Genomic DNA, 15,668 nt, shown 5'->3' on the forward strand with positions numbered 1-15,668 from the left:
AAGGCACAGGTCATCTGAAGGAGCATTCCTGAATAGAAGCCACAAGTACTCAAAGGTTCCTAATACCATGTGCAGGCCTTCCTCACATAAATCCCCTCGAGGCATGCTTTAACACCAGAAATGAGTCCTCTGCACTGCCACCTAAGCACACGCCCATGTTCCACCGGTTCCATCCTGCTATGGTATGGTTCCATCCTGCTATGGTACATACACAGGTCTCCACTACCCACGTCTTCTTGCCGTACCTGCTCCCTCAGTCCTGACCTCCAACCACTCTTCATGACGCCTCCTTGACATCTCTCAAGCCTTGCCCTACCACCACCACTATTGTAAGGTCCTTGCCATTTCATGTGACGTGACGAAGCCAAGGGTTTCAACCGCTAGGAAACACCTGACACTGCTAAGCTTCCTATGTCCTTCCCCACCCACCTTGCCTTCGCTACACTGGACAGCAATAAGTGCTTTCTCCTGTGTTGATAGCTCTTATCTTGTTGCTCTAAGAGAAATGAACAGTGCTTCCCATCTCCTGATTACTCCAGCAAGAATATTCTGGAACATAAACTCCGAGAGTGGTGCTTGTATTTGTCTTGGTTCATGGCTAGCTCGTTCATTTCTTCCTTCACACACAAAGGATAAGGGGCCTCCAGTTCAGCGGCTACATCCTTCTCACACCTCAGTCCTGCGCTGTATCATGCACCTTCAGATGTCCACACTTCTCCACTCTCCCTCAATTACTCACAGGAAACATACCTCTCTTTCCCAGCTGCAAGCCTTTGTAGATACCATTATCCCAGTCTGGGAAAGCCCCTTCACTGCTTCTGTTGGAAAATCCCTACTGTCTGCTCATTTCTTCAGAAACCAAACCAAATTTCAACTTCTCTAGAAATTCTTCAAATTTCTTCCTTAATCAGACTAAGCTAGTTATTCTCACTTTTATGCTCCGGGAGCATTAATATTTACTTCTACCAAAGCAGAAAGTAATCTGATGTATGATTTCTACTCTACATGTCTGTCTCCGCATAGTAAATACAGTTTCAACATAGACCTTAATTGCATGATTCATTACAAAGTCCCTGCCACCTAGAAGCGTAGTACTCAGTATGCATACTACAATGAATAAATGAATTAACAAACCTTCAACAGCAAGTCACCCACGGCTGCTGAATGGGCTGCTGAACAAAGAGGAACTGCCTTTATTCATTGCCACAAGTGATACCCGCACTTCTCAAGGACACAAACATCGGAATTTAAATGCCACTTACATTTAACTCTATCGAAAGCCAAGTTTTCAAACTCGGTCAACGATATGTTTTCAGTAGGTGGCTGCAGGTAAAACTGAAGGCTGTGAGGGTAACAAGCATTTCTCTGGTCACCTGCCAATCTCAGCTTCTTCCGGATCCTTCCTGAGAACTGCATCTTGACCACCTTTTGAAAGTAGTGAAATAAATAAATTATATATACATTTATATATGTCATATATCATATAAATTATATGTTATATAGTATATACTGCAATATATAGTGCTTAGGTGGCAATGCAATATATATGTTAAAACGACGGAAAAAAGGCTGACTCAATAAAGTGGATATGTACGGAAATACAAAATACTGAAAGCACGTACAGACTGTTTTAAAGTGATTATACCTAGACCCTGCTGTGTTATCTAAATTTTCTATATACATCTGTAATAACAGGGGTGAGTGTGGGAAGGACTCAAACCGAGATATATGCAGATGGTGGCCCTGTGAGCCAAAGAGTGATCATCAAGTGATGCTGCCTGCTCACTAGATTTGTTTCGCCACCCTCAGGCATCTGCGAACCCAAGACAAGATGAGGTTTGGGGTCTGTTAAATTCCTGAAACCAAGGGAAATGAGAGTCCCTGCCACCTAGAAGCGTAGTACTCAATATGCATACTACAATGAATAAATGAATAACAAACCTTCAACAGCAATGAGAGACTCACTTCCCGTACTTTTAAATCTCTGGAATCCAGCCTTTCCAGAATATTCAAAAGTGCCTCTTCAACTTCCCTCCCGGCCCCAGCGCCTTCCCGGGCCGCCCCCACCCCATCCCACCCGGAGCCTCCCTCCCACCCTACCTGACACTACCCGTCACTCGGTCCCACCAGGTCAACTCGCAAGCTTCCAACTCCACGGTTTCTCTCCGTCCCAAATAAACACGCAGTATAGTCTTTAACCAGCCAGCAACCAGACTGGAAGAAACACCCGCGCTGACAGCCGCTCTTTCCCAGTGGCGGGAGAGTTCATTGGGAACCGGAAGCGGAAATGATGCGCTGAAGTCCCACCCCTGGCGCCCCGCCCACCGGGAGCGGTGGCGAGTACCGCGGGTCTCGTGCGTTTTGCACGCCGGCTGACATTTTTGGTTTTGTTTTGTTTTTTTGGTTTTTCGAGACAGGGTTTCTCTGTGTAGCCCTGGCTGTCCTGAAACTCACTCTGTAGACCAGGCTGGCCTCCAACTCAGAAATCCGCCTGCCCCTGCCTCCCAAGTGCTGGGATTAAAGGCGTGCGCCACCACCGCCCGGCTTGCCGGCTGACTTTTTGATGCTGGTTTTGCTTTTTGCTTTTTGGTTTTTTTGGCAGTGGTGAGTTCTTTTGAGACCGAATCTTGCACCGAAGCCCAGACTAACTTGGAATTGGTGGCTATCCTCCTGCCTCAGCCTCCCACAAGTGCTGGGTTTAGGCTGAGCCACAGCACCCGCCGTTAGATATCTTGAATCCACGTGGTGGAGATTTTGTTGTTGTGTTTTGTTTTGTTTTGTTTTGTTTCCCAGAACGTAAGCTGCGCCCTGTACGCGGAGACGCCGTTGGGCACGAGGCTGCAGTTGCAGAAGGCAAACATTCCCACGCGGCAGCCAGAGTCGGAGTAACTGAGGCTCCGGAAGCTTGGGGGCGCTTGACGAGGGGTGGCCTCCCCACTCTCGTTCCAGGAGGTGGAGAGGAGCCGGGCTGTGTCCGCTTTGCCCCTGACACGAGGACTGTCCCTCGTTCTGTGAGCAACTCTGCCTTCATTTCCCAGAGGAGAAAAGAGCTGTAAGGATGACGTCAGTTTGCGCATCCCCGCACTGTGACTCTCCTGGGAACGCGAGATCCGGGACCACTGCGAGGCCAGCTGGGTGGACGTCCTAACAGCCCGACCGGCCACTGCCATCTACAGTGAGGTGGCGTGTCCTACAAAAGCCGCAGACAAGCCCTGGGAAGGAGCTGGGAGTGGTCGGCTTTAGAAATGCATAGTATATTCTAGCATTTTGAAGCCTCAAAGTACCCACCTAAGATAGACTAAATCGGTGGCTGTACCTTAAACGGGAACCTGTTTAGCTGTCAATTTTTACTCTCAAGCCACACAAAGCAGGCTCTAGTGTTAGCCCCAACTTACACATAAAAGAACTGTGACTTCCAAAGTCTGCCTGACAAGAAATAGAGCTGCTGAAGTGTCTTATCTGGGGACCCCGTTCTACCAACCGTCTCACTGTCCGGGTTTCATTCTTATGACAGTAGGGTACACACTTCTCCTCTGTGGCCTATACACAATTATCACCAAATCCATAGAAACTCCTAAAACATATGTACCGCTTTGGGGGCGGGAGGGGGGGAGGGGGAGGACTGAAACACAGGAGAGATACCGTGAGTAGTCTGAGGACACCATGGAAATTTAAGTGAAATCACAAAGAATAAAAAGAAAAAAAAGTATCTGACTATATAAAAACATAAAACTGGCATCTAAGAAAGTCCCCAGAAATATTTTGCAATCAGAAAAGATTTACCGTCTTCATGGTTAATACCATCAAGAGTTAGAGTATTATTGGAGAAAATGTTAACAGAAACTGAACAATTAGCTTATAAAGTATGAAATGTTGCAGTGAAATTTTTCCTTGCAAAAGTCGGCAAATATTTCACAATAAAAGAGCTTCCAGTGCCACATATGTCGTTCACTTGAAGTCCCACTCCCATTCCTTATGATCCCCATATGCTGCCATTATTTTCTCCATACTCTGATTATAAGACAGGATCTCACGGTGTAAACCAGGCTGGTCTGAAATGGGATGTGTAGATCCAGCTGACGTTGAGCTGACAAAGATCTGCCTGCTTCTGCCTCCCCAGTGCTAGACTTTAAGGCACATCCATCCCACCATATTATTCTTATATGTTTATAACCTCTACTACAGAGTTTTCCAGACATGAGCTACTAGAAAATACTGTCTTCTTTTAAAATGCACTGATCAGCCAGTTTTGTAGTTTCAAGTGAGTCAAGGCTACCATTTGTGGCTTAAGAATTCTATGGCTATTTGACTTTAAGCTCTTTTTTGGACAGCCCCTTTCATTTACCTCTATGTATCCCTTTATATTGTTAGGGTCCAAAAATCGCTGAAGGGAGACCCCAGACTCAGATAGTATGCAAAGGTGTTTATTCTGCAGAAACTGCCAGAATCCAGGGGTCAACCATGCCTCCAAATGTCAGCGGCTTGAGCGGCTCATAGACCCCCTTTGATGCAGGACTAGAGAAGTTTTCCAGAAGGGTAAGGTAACCTCTAATACGATTGGTAGGGACAAAGCAGTGACATTAGGACAATTCTGATTGGCTGCTATGTTCTATTATATTTTTGGTGAGACCTTGAAAGAATTTCAGAGACCAGCTCAGCTCAGGCTTTGTTATCTCCTCTGGCCAGGTGTCCCAGAAAGGGATTCAGCTGGAGACTTATCCCCCCTAAGTCGGGGCTGTCACTCAGCAATGGCCTATTGTCAGTGGCTTCCCCTGAGGAGCTTAGTTTGCCTCCCAGGGAATTGAAATTTCTTATCCCCAAGGTTTTCGGACCTTTCAGTACAATCTCTTAAATGCCTCCCTTCAAAATTAAAATATGAAGTAACTAATGTCATTTTATGACTAATTCATAAAGAACTAGAAAAGTATGTTTAACCATACCAAAATCTTAATATACCATGGAATAGCTGCCTTTACAGCATACCAAAACCTGTTTTATTTTCATTTGTGTATATTTATGGATAGGGGTGTTTTTTTATGTATTTAATATGTAGGGTCTGCATACATGTACACCTCTTACATGCAGTGACAAGCAGAGGCCAGAAGAGGGCATCAGATCCCCTGGGACTGGAGTTACAGTCTGCTGTAATTCACCAGGTAGGGGGATGATGAGAACCTGAGTGCTCTGGAAGAGCAGCAAGTGCTCCAGGCTGCTGAGCCATCTATCCATCCCCCTGAAAGCCTATATTTGAATATGCTGAGCCTATCAGCAATGCTGATAGGTCACAGGTCACGGCACACTATAAAAATTGTTTTCTGTATCCAGAGGCAATTGAAAAGCAAACATCCCTGATATGATGATATGGACATCTCAGAGATGCTCTCAGTGAATCAGCTCTCCTATATCCATCTCCTCATCGATAATGACGGATTAATATAATACTCAGCCCTGGCAAACAAGACTCTACGCAAGCTATGGACACTGACTTCATAAAGGGAAAAAAATACACACAAACACAATTTTACTTTCGCTAAACCATAAGCAGTCAAAAACAGGGATGACTGGGCCATTTCTGTAAACACCACTCCTGGATTCCAAGAGCCTTTAATAATTATTTATGAAACAAGATTGATGAGTCCTGGAAAGATGCTGGGTACAGCTTCACATTAAACAGATGGTTTGAATCAAATGTGACTCTAACCTAAGAAACTTCGAGTACTCATCTGAAAACTGTATGTGCATTCCTTTTGGAATGACTCGGCTCCCCAGTATATCCCAGAATAAAGCCCAGAGTACCTTTTGCAGCATAATTTCCATGAATCATTGCTGAGCAGTGAGCACAGAGCTGGTGCTGGACAATACCAGCTGCAGACAGTCTAACCCAGCTGGCATTCACCCTTAGATGATGTCGCCGCTCCAAAGCATGTTACACAGTGAGGCTTTAGTCACCATATTTGGTAAGTCAGAGTGCATCCCTGTTCTTTCCCAGTTTGGGATGTGTTATCCTAAAGGGAGGATTGCTAAGGATCTTTACCAAGTGAGCTTGCTGTGACCACAAACCCTGTCATCCCTGGTCACATGGAAAGCACAGGAAAATAAGTCTTTCCAGCAGAGTGGCTGACCCATAAAAACTTGGCCACCTTCTGCTCCCTCCACCCTCCTGACTTCATTTCCTATTTCCGAGAGTTTGGCTATGGAAGAAGTCTAGGAACAACCACCCCATTCTTTCTCCCTCGGCTTCCATCAGTCTAACAGTGAAGAAGGTCAAGAGAGCAGGAGAGGGAACATACCCTTAAGAGGTACTACAGGGAGGAAGAAATGCCCTCCCAGAAATAAACATGGTTTCTTTCATTGTGGAAACATCAGGGACCCCTACCAGGCAGTGCTTTCTGATGGAAGAGCCACATACCTCTACCCTCTTGAATGTTATCATTTAATGAGAAAGGGAAATAAACTAACCTATGAATTAATATAAATAACCACCAAGCAGCAGCCAGAGGAGGACTATGCACAGCGTTTGGAGGAGCCTTAGCAATTCAAGAAACAGGGGAACCAGAGAGGTGGCTCAGCGGTTAAGAGCACTGACTGTTCTTCCAGAGGTCCTGAGTTCAATTCCCGGCAACCACATAGTGGCTCACAATCACCTGTAATGGGATCCGATGGCCTCTTCTGGTGTGTCTGAAGATAGTTACTATGTGCTCATATACATTAAATAAATAAGTAATAGATAAATAAAAGTACTGTTAAAAAAAGAAATTCAAGAAAGAGGGACTGGCCCAGTGTAGGGGAATTAAGGGTGGGGAGGTGGGAGTGGGAGGGTAGGTGGGTGAAGGAACACCCTCATAGAAGCGGGGGGTTGGGGGGGAGGAGAGGATAGAGGGTTCCAGGATAGGGGGAAACTGGGTAAGGGGATAACACTTAAAATGTAAATGCATTTAATAAATAGATAAATAAATAAATAAATAAATAATAAAAGAGGTGCTGGAAAAGGGTGGACAAGCATGTGACTATGAAGCAACGACAATAAGAAAAAGATTTTATCTGTGTACCTTCGAAGCGTGTACCAATGGGATACAACACTGTGATACTGGAACAAGAATATGCAAATTTAATTGAGCAGAATAGAGAATCCAAACATGGTCTCACACCTGTAAAGAAATCTGCATGTGACAGATCCACGGTTCAAGTCAATGCAGCAAAGATGGACAGTTCTAAATGACTCAGGGACAAATGGCTCTCTGTGAGAGAGCAATTTTATTCTCTATCTCTCACTACCCACAGATATCAACTCCAGCTAGTTGAAGGCCTACTCAAGAGAGGCAAATTAATACAACTTTCAGAACAAATATATCTGTGGTCTTGATACTGTCTGTGCTCCAAAAAGGTCCTTAAACAATGCATGACATTAAAGGCACAGCTGGCAGGCACCCGTACTCTCTGCTATTTGGGAAGCTAAAGCAATGAGGTGACTTACACCCAAGATCCGAAGGCCGCTTGGAACAGCACAGCAAGGCCATATTTCAAAATGGGGGTGTGATGGTTTGTATGTGCTTGGCCCAGGGAGTGGCACTATTAAAGGTGGGACCCTGTTGGAGTAGGTGTGGCCTTTTGGAGGTGTGTCACTATGAGAGAGGGTTTAAGACCCTTCCTTATCCTAGCTGTCTGAACCATCCTAGCTGCCTTCCACTAGCAGCCTTCAGATGAAGACGTAGAACTCTCAGCCCCTTCTGCACCATGCCTGCCTGGATGCTGCCACACCCCCACCTTGATAATGGGCTGAACCTCTGAACTTCTAAACCAGACACAATTAAATATTGTCCTTATAAGAGTTGCCTTGGTCATCGTGTCTGTTCACAGCAGTAAAACTCTAAGACAGGGGAGCGGGAGATACTAATAAAAGCAGCAGAGGGTGGAAAGGGGCCTCAGCCACGGAGAATGTGTACTTCTCTTGCAGAAGGGCCCAGTTCAGTTGCCAGCAACCATGTTAGACAGCTTGCAACAGCCTGTGACTCTAACTCTAGGAGACCCAACCCCCTTTTTTGGGCTCATGTACATATGGCCATACATAGACACACAGACACACACACACACAGAGGGAGAAACAGAGATAGACAGAGACAGAGAGAAACAGAGAGATACATAGACTGTGTAAAGAGAAAGAGAGAGAATTATAAAATAAATTACAAAGAAAAGAAGTATTAAACAATTTGGAGCTGGAGATCAATAATGGTCGTGCAATAATTTAAATATCCACACTGTCACTGAACTGTATGCTTAAAGTGGCCAGTTTTATATATGCTGTATGTATTTTAACCACTTTAAAAATACAAGCTAAAAAGTAAGAGGTCATAAGAGTGACTAATGAGGGTAAATATAAAAAGAATGGATTGGTTTGGGGGGTACATTAGAATAAAGAACTTAAGTCTAAAATAAAGTACACATGTATTCTAATATCCACAGAATTGGAATAGTTGTGACCAATAGAGAATTAATAGCCAAATATAACTAGTAAAAATAAAAAAAGCAGGGGCTTGGGATGTACCACAGTTACTTCTAGAATGCCTACCTAGTGTGCAGGAAACCCTCGGTTCAATCCCAGCAACACATACTGTAACTCCAACTATGGGGAAATGGAGGCAGAAGGATCATCCCCAAGGGCATAGGGAGTTGAAGGCCTCCCTGTATACAATGAGACCCCATCTCCAAAAACATAAGTAAATAAATAAATACTCAGTAAAGAATGAGGGGACAGGGCTGGCTAGATGGCTCAGTGGGTAAGAGCACTGACTGCTCTTCTGGAGGTCCTGAGTTCAATTCCCAGCAACCACATGATGGCTCACAACCACCTGTAATGAGATCTGATGCCCTCTTCTGGTGCGTCGGAAGTCATCTACAATGTAATTATGTATAATAATAAATATTTGGGCCGGATCAAGCAGGGACTGAGCAAGCGGAGTTGACTGGAGTGAGCAGAGGTCCTAAAAATTCAATTCCCAACAACCCATGAAGGCTCACAACCATCTGTACAGCTACAGTGTACTTACATAAAATAAATAAATCTTAAAAAAAAAAAAAGAATGAGGGAATGTCATCTGAGGGGGACACGTGAGGGAGCAGTGCTGACCGCATGGATGAGAACATGTGAAGCCACAGGAACCACCAGGGAGATGGACATGCACAGGAACACCACCGTCCAGATCTGAGGAGACCGAATCTCAAGAAGATGTCCTGTGCTTCAGAAACAGATGAACCGATGCCAAGCTAGTGTCACCTGGCAGGCCTCCACATGTTTGCCCCAGCTCCAGAGTTCAAATCTAAGCACTGTAGAGTGTCCAAAGAAATTTCGTGCCTATGCATCAAAACACTCTCACAAAAATATTCACAGGCACAGATCCTATTCACTGCTAGGGAAATAAGTTGTAGCCCTTTTACACAATAAAATATTTAAAAAAAAAAAAAAAAAACTCAATGTAGAAAATGAACTATAGCTGGAGTAAGCAGAGTCATGAATGGCCTGGAGGACATAAGAAGCAGGCCAACTGAGCATTTATTTATATGCTAGGTGTATTTAATTTCCCATCCCTTACCTAAAAAGTCACTCTATCTCTCTACCCTGCTCTCTGACAGACACTGGTTTGTTTGGGATTTAGAAGCGTTTTTCAGTGTCATGTGCTTATACTTAGGTCTAGTCCCAGAAAAAGAGAAGGAAGGGGGACCAGTGTGTTTACTTCCTAAGCTGTCGCCCTGCAGGGCTGTGATCTTCAACAAGTCACTACACATCTCAAGGCAGATGACGCTAAATGGCTCACTGGCTTTGGATCTGGTAACAATTCCTGTCCCTCCACAGGACGAGCAACATAACAAACCGACTTAGAGCACATGAGCATCTCATAGAGTACCTCAAACACTCAGGAAATGAGTGTGTTTTGAGTGTACCATCCGCCTTCTCTTGGGCTCTGATACAAATCAGGATTTATATTTAAAAAGTTAAAGATGTAATCAATATAGTATTAAAGAATACATACTGAAGGACAGACAGCGATTCAATTCAAGACACCAGCAGCCTTCAGAACAGAGATGCATCAGTGGGAGCTTTGTGCCATCTTTCTTTTCCCATAGAGAACTTGCAATATTATAAAAGAAAATGAGATTTTGGAAAATGGATTCTGGACATCTCAGTGAGATTTCCAGAGAAGTAACTTCTGTTCTCCTTCATGTCACAATCTCTCCTCCTCCCCTTCCTTCCCCTTCTCCCCCTTCTCCCCCTTCTCCCCCTCCTCCCCTTCCTCCTCTTCCTCCCCCTCCTCCCCCTCTGTCTGTCTTGTCTCTAAACCCTATTGGGAGGCATGGCATGAAGGTTCTTTTCACTAAGCCACCACCTTTGCCTGACTTCTTACCTTCACTTGCCAGTAGCCACACACAGACACACACACGTCACACCATGCAATGACCTGATAGGGACCCCCTGAGCATCCCAGACACACTTTGTCCTGCCTGGACCTTCTCAGCACCCTGATTACCTCTAGAAGGTGGCAACGGGAGGGAGGTTTGTGTGTTAATTTGGGCATTTCCCTCAGATTTGAAAAGTGTGATGCTGGCCACAGAATCCCCAGCTAGGCCGGTGTGTTTGTTAGTGAGCTGGGGTGAACCTCACCCTCAGCTAGGCCGGTGTGTTTGTTAGTGAGGTGGGGTGAACCTCACCCTCAGCTAGGCCGGTGTGTTTGTTAGTGAGGTGGGGTGAACCTCACCCTGAACACGGTACCAGCAAAGCTGTTCTCTTGGAGGATTGTTTCTAGATATGAGTCTGAAAGGAATAGAGGATTTTTTTTTAAGTCTATCTTTGCTTTAGCAATGTGAAGCTAACTCTAAACATTAGTATTTATGAGCCACATTTTACACAGGTAATTGTGCAGGCACCATAAGGCCAAAGGCTTCATTTCTCTGGTCAAATTAACTTTCTGGAAGACTTCTGACAGTGTCCCAAGATCATGAGAAATGCCTAGTTTTAATAATCTCCAATTCAAGCCTAAGCACTTAGTAGCACTCTATTCTGTATTTAAATTTAAGCTGAGCTGAACTCCACAGTACAGGGAACATCATCCTCAAATCATCTTCAATAGTGATATCCAAAGGAGTTGACTTAAAAAAAAAAAAAAGATTGCCTAAAAAATCCAAGAATGCCCTCAAATCCAGTTTTACCGTACACATAGATGGCATTTTCACTGCACTGTCCAAATAACCTTCTCGGTGAGATTATCTAAAGTGAACAGGTCATTTCACATCACTCCAGCCAGATCCCAGCAGCCTTTAACTGCCATGTGAACTCACACTACTCTGAAATATGTATATGTATATATGTATATATATATATGCATATATATGTGATTTATTTATCTTATGCACATGAGTATACTAAAGCTGTTTTCAGACACATCAGAAGAGGGCATCAGATTCCTTTACGGATGGTTGTGAGCCACCATGTGGTTGCTGGGAACTGAACTCAGGACCTCTGGAAGAGCAGTCAACACTCTTAACTACTGAGTTATCTTTCCAGCCCTGAAAACTTTTTTTTTTTTCGGAGCTGAGGACCGAACCCAGGACCTTGCACTTGCTAGGCAAGCACTCTACCACTGAGCTAAATCCCCAGCCCCAAAAATCTAACTTTTAAAAATACAAGTCTGATTCCTAATCCACAAGGTCTTGAGGTGGAGATGACCATCTCGCTGGGTTTTTCGCTCTGCCTCTATCCCAGAACAGACACTCCACTGCGGCTTGCTGAACTGGATTGAACTCCTACGTATTTATCTGACTCAAGCCAGATGGGCTTTCATGTGCCATATGATGTAATTCTCCCCAAAGACTTGTTTTCACTCTTGATTTTGGCTTTCTGATCGAAACTCCTGATGAAAATATTTTTCTTCCATTGGCTGAGCTTTGGAAACTGAAGAAGGTGTAAATACGACTCCGTTAAGGATGCCAGGATTTCATTCCAACTTGACTGATAGATAATCACATCCAAAAGCCAGTGTTCCTCCTTGGAAAATGATCTTAACCTTTTACAAAGTAGACAGCATGCAGTACAAAGGAATCTGCCTAACGTTTGTTAATATTAACTGTTAAGGGTAAATTTAAGGTCTTTTGGGGGGCTCCCAGAGACTGAACCACCAGCCAAAGCTCATACCAGGGCTGGACCTAGCCCGCGCGCACGCGCGCACGTGCGCACACACACACACACACACACACACATATGCAGGTCCCCCAACGATGGGAGCTTACCCTGACTCTGTTCCTGTGCCTCTAGCTCAGCTCTGTTGGCTGGCCTCAGTGGAAGAGGATGTATCTAGTCCCACAGTGACTTGAGGTGTCAGGGTGGGTTAGTACCCAGGGGAACCTTACCCTTCTCAGAAATGAAAGGGTAATGAGGGAGGAATGGGGGGGACCATGTGAGGGGGGACTGGAAGGAGAGGAGGGCTTCGATCCGAATGTAAATTGAATTAATTAATTAAAAAAAGGAGGGGTAGTCCCTTTCGGGGCTCTCAAAAGATAACCCATCATTTTAGATTAAGGCCCATCTTTATTTACCTCAATTTTCTTATATTTTTGGTTGTGAGCCTAGCCTTTAACGGCTGAGCCATCTCTCCAGCCCTACCTCAATTTTCTTATTAAATACTATCTCCAAAGACACTCATATTCCGAGGCACTGGAGTTGGGACCTCAAACTATGAAGGTGTTGGAGGACACAGTCCACCGCGGCTTCTACCAAGCAGGATGAATAGGAAATATCATTGGACTTTGCAATGAATGTAAGTCGCTGAGGAAGTAGCACCCCCAAGGCTCAAAGGCTCAAAGCATAGCTGAAGGGGTGGTATATCAGGGTACCTTCTAGAGAAAGACATAAAGAATTAAGTTCAGACGAGCAGACTCTTTAACACATCACAGGAAAGTCCCCGGCTTAGTCCCATGCTCAAGAAATGTAGACTATGGCAAGAAATCTGTACAGACAACCCCACACAGCTGGATCGATGCCTCAGGACACAAAGCATAAAAGCGTTTTTAAAACAAACGAGGTAATGAATCAGGTAACAGGTTGCAGTGTGTGAAGATGCTTTGCTTGGATGCGAGGATGACAGACTTCTACACCTTAGCCTAACTCATCTTGGTTTTGAGTAAGGTCAAGTAAATGGTGGGAGCAGCTGTATGTACTGCTTCCAGATGAATCCCCAATGTCACCAAGACATTGATGATAAATGAGCGCTAAGTCTTGCTCCACGTGAGGAAAGAGCCATAAAATGGAGCTTCCCTGTGAGTTTGGCTAATTTTGGACTCTTGAGTTTGATCCAGCATTTACTTGACCTCAGAAGAACATTTACTGTTTAAAAGAGGGGTGTTCAGAAACCGCTCAGTGGTAGTGCATGGTGCCTGAGGATGGTGCTCAGGGCCACAACAAAAACATGTGTTTACTTGAAAAACAAACAAACAAACACACACCCCACCAGGGCCTGATACAGCGATGCCTATTTGTAGTAGTGGTACTTAGGAAGCGGAGGCAGAAGGGTCAGAAGTTCAAGGTCAGCCTGGGCTAGGTAGCAAGGGTCTTTTATTTGTAATGGAAACAGAATATGAAAACTCCTAAGAACTAATGTTAATGAGAAACAAACAGGGTGCTGGCACACGCCTGAAATTCTAGCACTTGGAAGCTGAGGCAGGGGGTCTTCTGGGTTCAAGGCCAGACTGATCTATAGAGCCAATTCCAGGACAGTCAGTGCTACATAGAGAAACTCTGTCACAAAAACATTTTAAAAGGAAGGAAGGAAGGAAGGAAGGAAGGAAGGAAGGAAGGAAGGAAGGAAGGAAGGAAGGAAGGAAGGAAGGGAGGAAGGGAGGAAGGGAGGAAGGAAGGAAGGAAAAATTAAATTAAAAAGTGAAAGGTAGACTTTTATGCAATAAATGATCGCAAACATGTAAAAAAGATATCCACACAGTCCACCCAGTGGCCTTCATGTGATAAAAGTGAGTTCCCATTTTTTCTTTGCACCACCAAGTTCCTGAGAAGAAAGTAAAGACTAAACACGGAAACAAGGAGCTGCAGAGATGGCTTGGTGGTTAAGAGCACTGACTGCTCTTTCAGAGGACCCTGGTTGGGTTCCCACCACCCACATGGCAGCTCACAAACTTAACTCCAGTTCCAGGGCTTCTAATGCCTACTTCTGACTCCTTCGGGCACCAGAAATGCATGTATTACAGAGGCTCCAAACACAGAAGAGGATGGTGGTGATGGTGATTAGTGATGGTGGTGACAACAATGGTGGTGATGATGGTGATGGTGGTGATGATTTTTTTAGACAGAAATAAACATTGTATTAAATGCAGACTACCTCAGCATCCCTCAGCACCTCTGTGGAAGGAGCAACACTCACAGCCATTCATGTTTCATGACACAGGGACATGTCAACATATAACGCACAACAAGGGGCTTCCAGTATGTGTCCTCATCTCCTTTCTCTTCCGTTCGAGTGATACTGAAGCTCTTAGAGGCCCGCAAGCCACCTGACACATGGAGGTTGTCTTCATCCTGGTCCTCCCTCACTCCCCATCCTCATGCCTTCTTCTCAGGACTCAGTCCAGAAAGCCTCCACTCAACCACCACAAACACAGCAGCGCACTCTGCTGTCAGTATGCACCATACCTGGATGGGTCTGTGCCCTTGTCAGGGAAGGCCTTGAGGACAGGGACTCTATATTATTTCCTCTGAAACATAGCAAGGCCTTAGCCTTTTAAAAGCAAGACTAATTTCATTCTTCCATTTCTTATAAAACACACACACACACACACACACACACACACAACCCTGGTATTCTATACACAGAGAAAATTTACCCCAGTCTAATTACATACTTCTCTAAAGTGTGGGTGGCTAGATCCTGCCTGGGCTAGGGAAATGCAGAAGCCATGGATTCCTGGAAATTTCCAAATGCCACGGTGGTTCCCGACCTACAGAAACCTCCTCTGCTTAAAAATGCTGGAAGAGGCATCTCTGGCAACTCTTTAGCTAGATTCCCCTCAGCTGGAAAGCAACCATCCCACCTGCAAATTGAGAGGTAGGTAAGACAGTGCTTTCTTTCCCTTCTCTACCAGGGACTGCAGGTTGCCACAAGTTAGAAGGGATTAAAGTTGGTGAAGTATCCTGTAAGGTTTCCCAGCTGACCTGTGGCTTCCCCCACAGAAAACCTTCACAAGTTCAAGTCCTCCCAGCAACGGGATTTGGAAGCATGACTGAAAGATTCTTCAGTGAGTTGGGCTTCAGATTTCACAGGCCGTAATTTTGCTCCTTTGATCGTAGAAAAACACTGTGAGCAGAACAGACCGACTTTCCTGGATGCTTCGGACTGTCCCCAGGTGCCTGTTATGGTACCAAAAATAAAAGTACGAAAGAAAGAAAAAAGAATTTGTAGAAGTATTTTTGTTAATTAAGTGCATTGTGTCGGTATAGTTACCACAGCCAGGGAGGCATGTTCTTCAGAGTTCTGGACCTAAGCTGAAAGGCAGGAGTTTCAGTTTGTATCTTTGTTGGGTTCTCTATCACCTCCCTAGCACTGATGTCTTTTTTTTTTCTTTTGGTATTTCGAGACAGGGTTTCTCTGTGTAGCCCTGGCTGGCCTGGAACTCAC

General features: G+C 44.8%; 1 protein-coding gene and 1 long non-coding RNA gene across 6 annotated transcripts in view; one reads left to right on the plus strand and one right to left on the minus strand.

The window, feature by feature from the left end:
- The window catches only part of Prim2 (DNA primase subunit 2), a 218,711-nt gene extending 215,940 nt beyond the window's left edge, over positions 1 to 2,771 (minus strand). Inside the window, exons 1-2 of one of the 5 annotated variants that reach the window (XM_031367085.1) lie at positions 2,650 to 2,771; positions 1,263 to 1,425 (exon numbers count right to left, since the gene is read on the minus strand). In XM_031367085.1, coding sequence (XP_031222945.1) covers positions 1,263 to 1,416 — 154 coding nt within the window. In that variant the 5' untranslated portion in view covers positions 1,417 to 1,425; positions 2,650 to 2,771. Of the gene's footprint in view, positions 1 to 1,262; positions 1,426 to 2,100; positions 2,402 to 2,454; positions 2,476 to 2,649 lie in introns of those variants that run through there. The other 4 variants (XM_031367086.1, XM_031367084.1, XM_031367083.1 and 1 more) reach the window with 4 other exon arrangements.
- Positions 2,772 to 2,948: 177 nt separating this feature from the next.
- Positions 2,949 to 15,436, plus strand: LOC116088271. Its single transcript, XR_004117847.1, has 3 exons — positions 2,949 to 3,180; positions 4,372 to 4,536; positions 15,224 to 15,436. It is a non-coding gene; the product is annotated as an uncharacterized LOC116088271 (long non-coding RNA).
- The last annotated feature ends 232 nt before the right edge of the window (positions 15,437 to 15,668 follow it).

The sequence above is a fragment of the Mastomys coucha genome, unplaced genomic scaffold, assembly GCF_008632895.1.
Source record: "Mastomys coucha isolate ucsf_1 unplaced genomic scaffold, UCSF_Mcou_1 pScaffold14, whole genome shotgun sequence".
Classification (NCBI taxonomy): domain Eukaryota; kingdom Metazoa; phylum Chordata; class Mammalia; order Rodentia; family Muridae; genus Mastomys; species Mastomys coucha.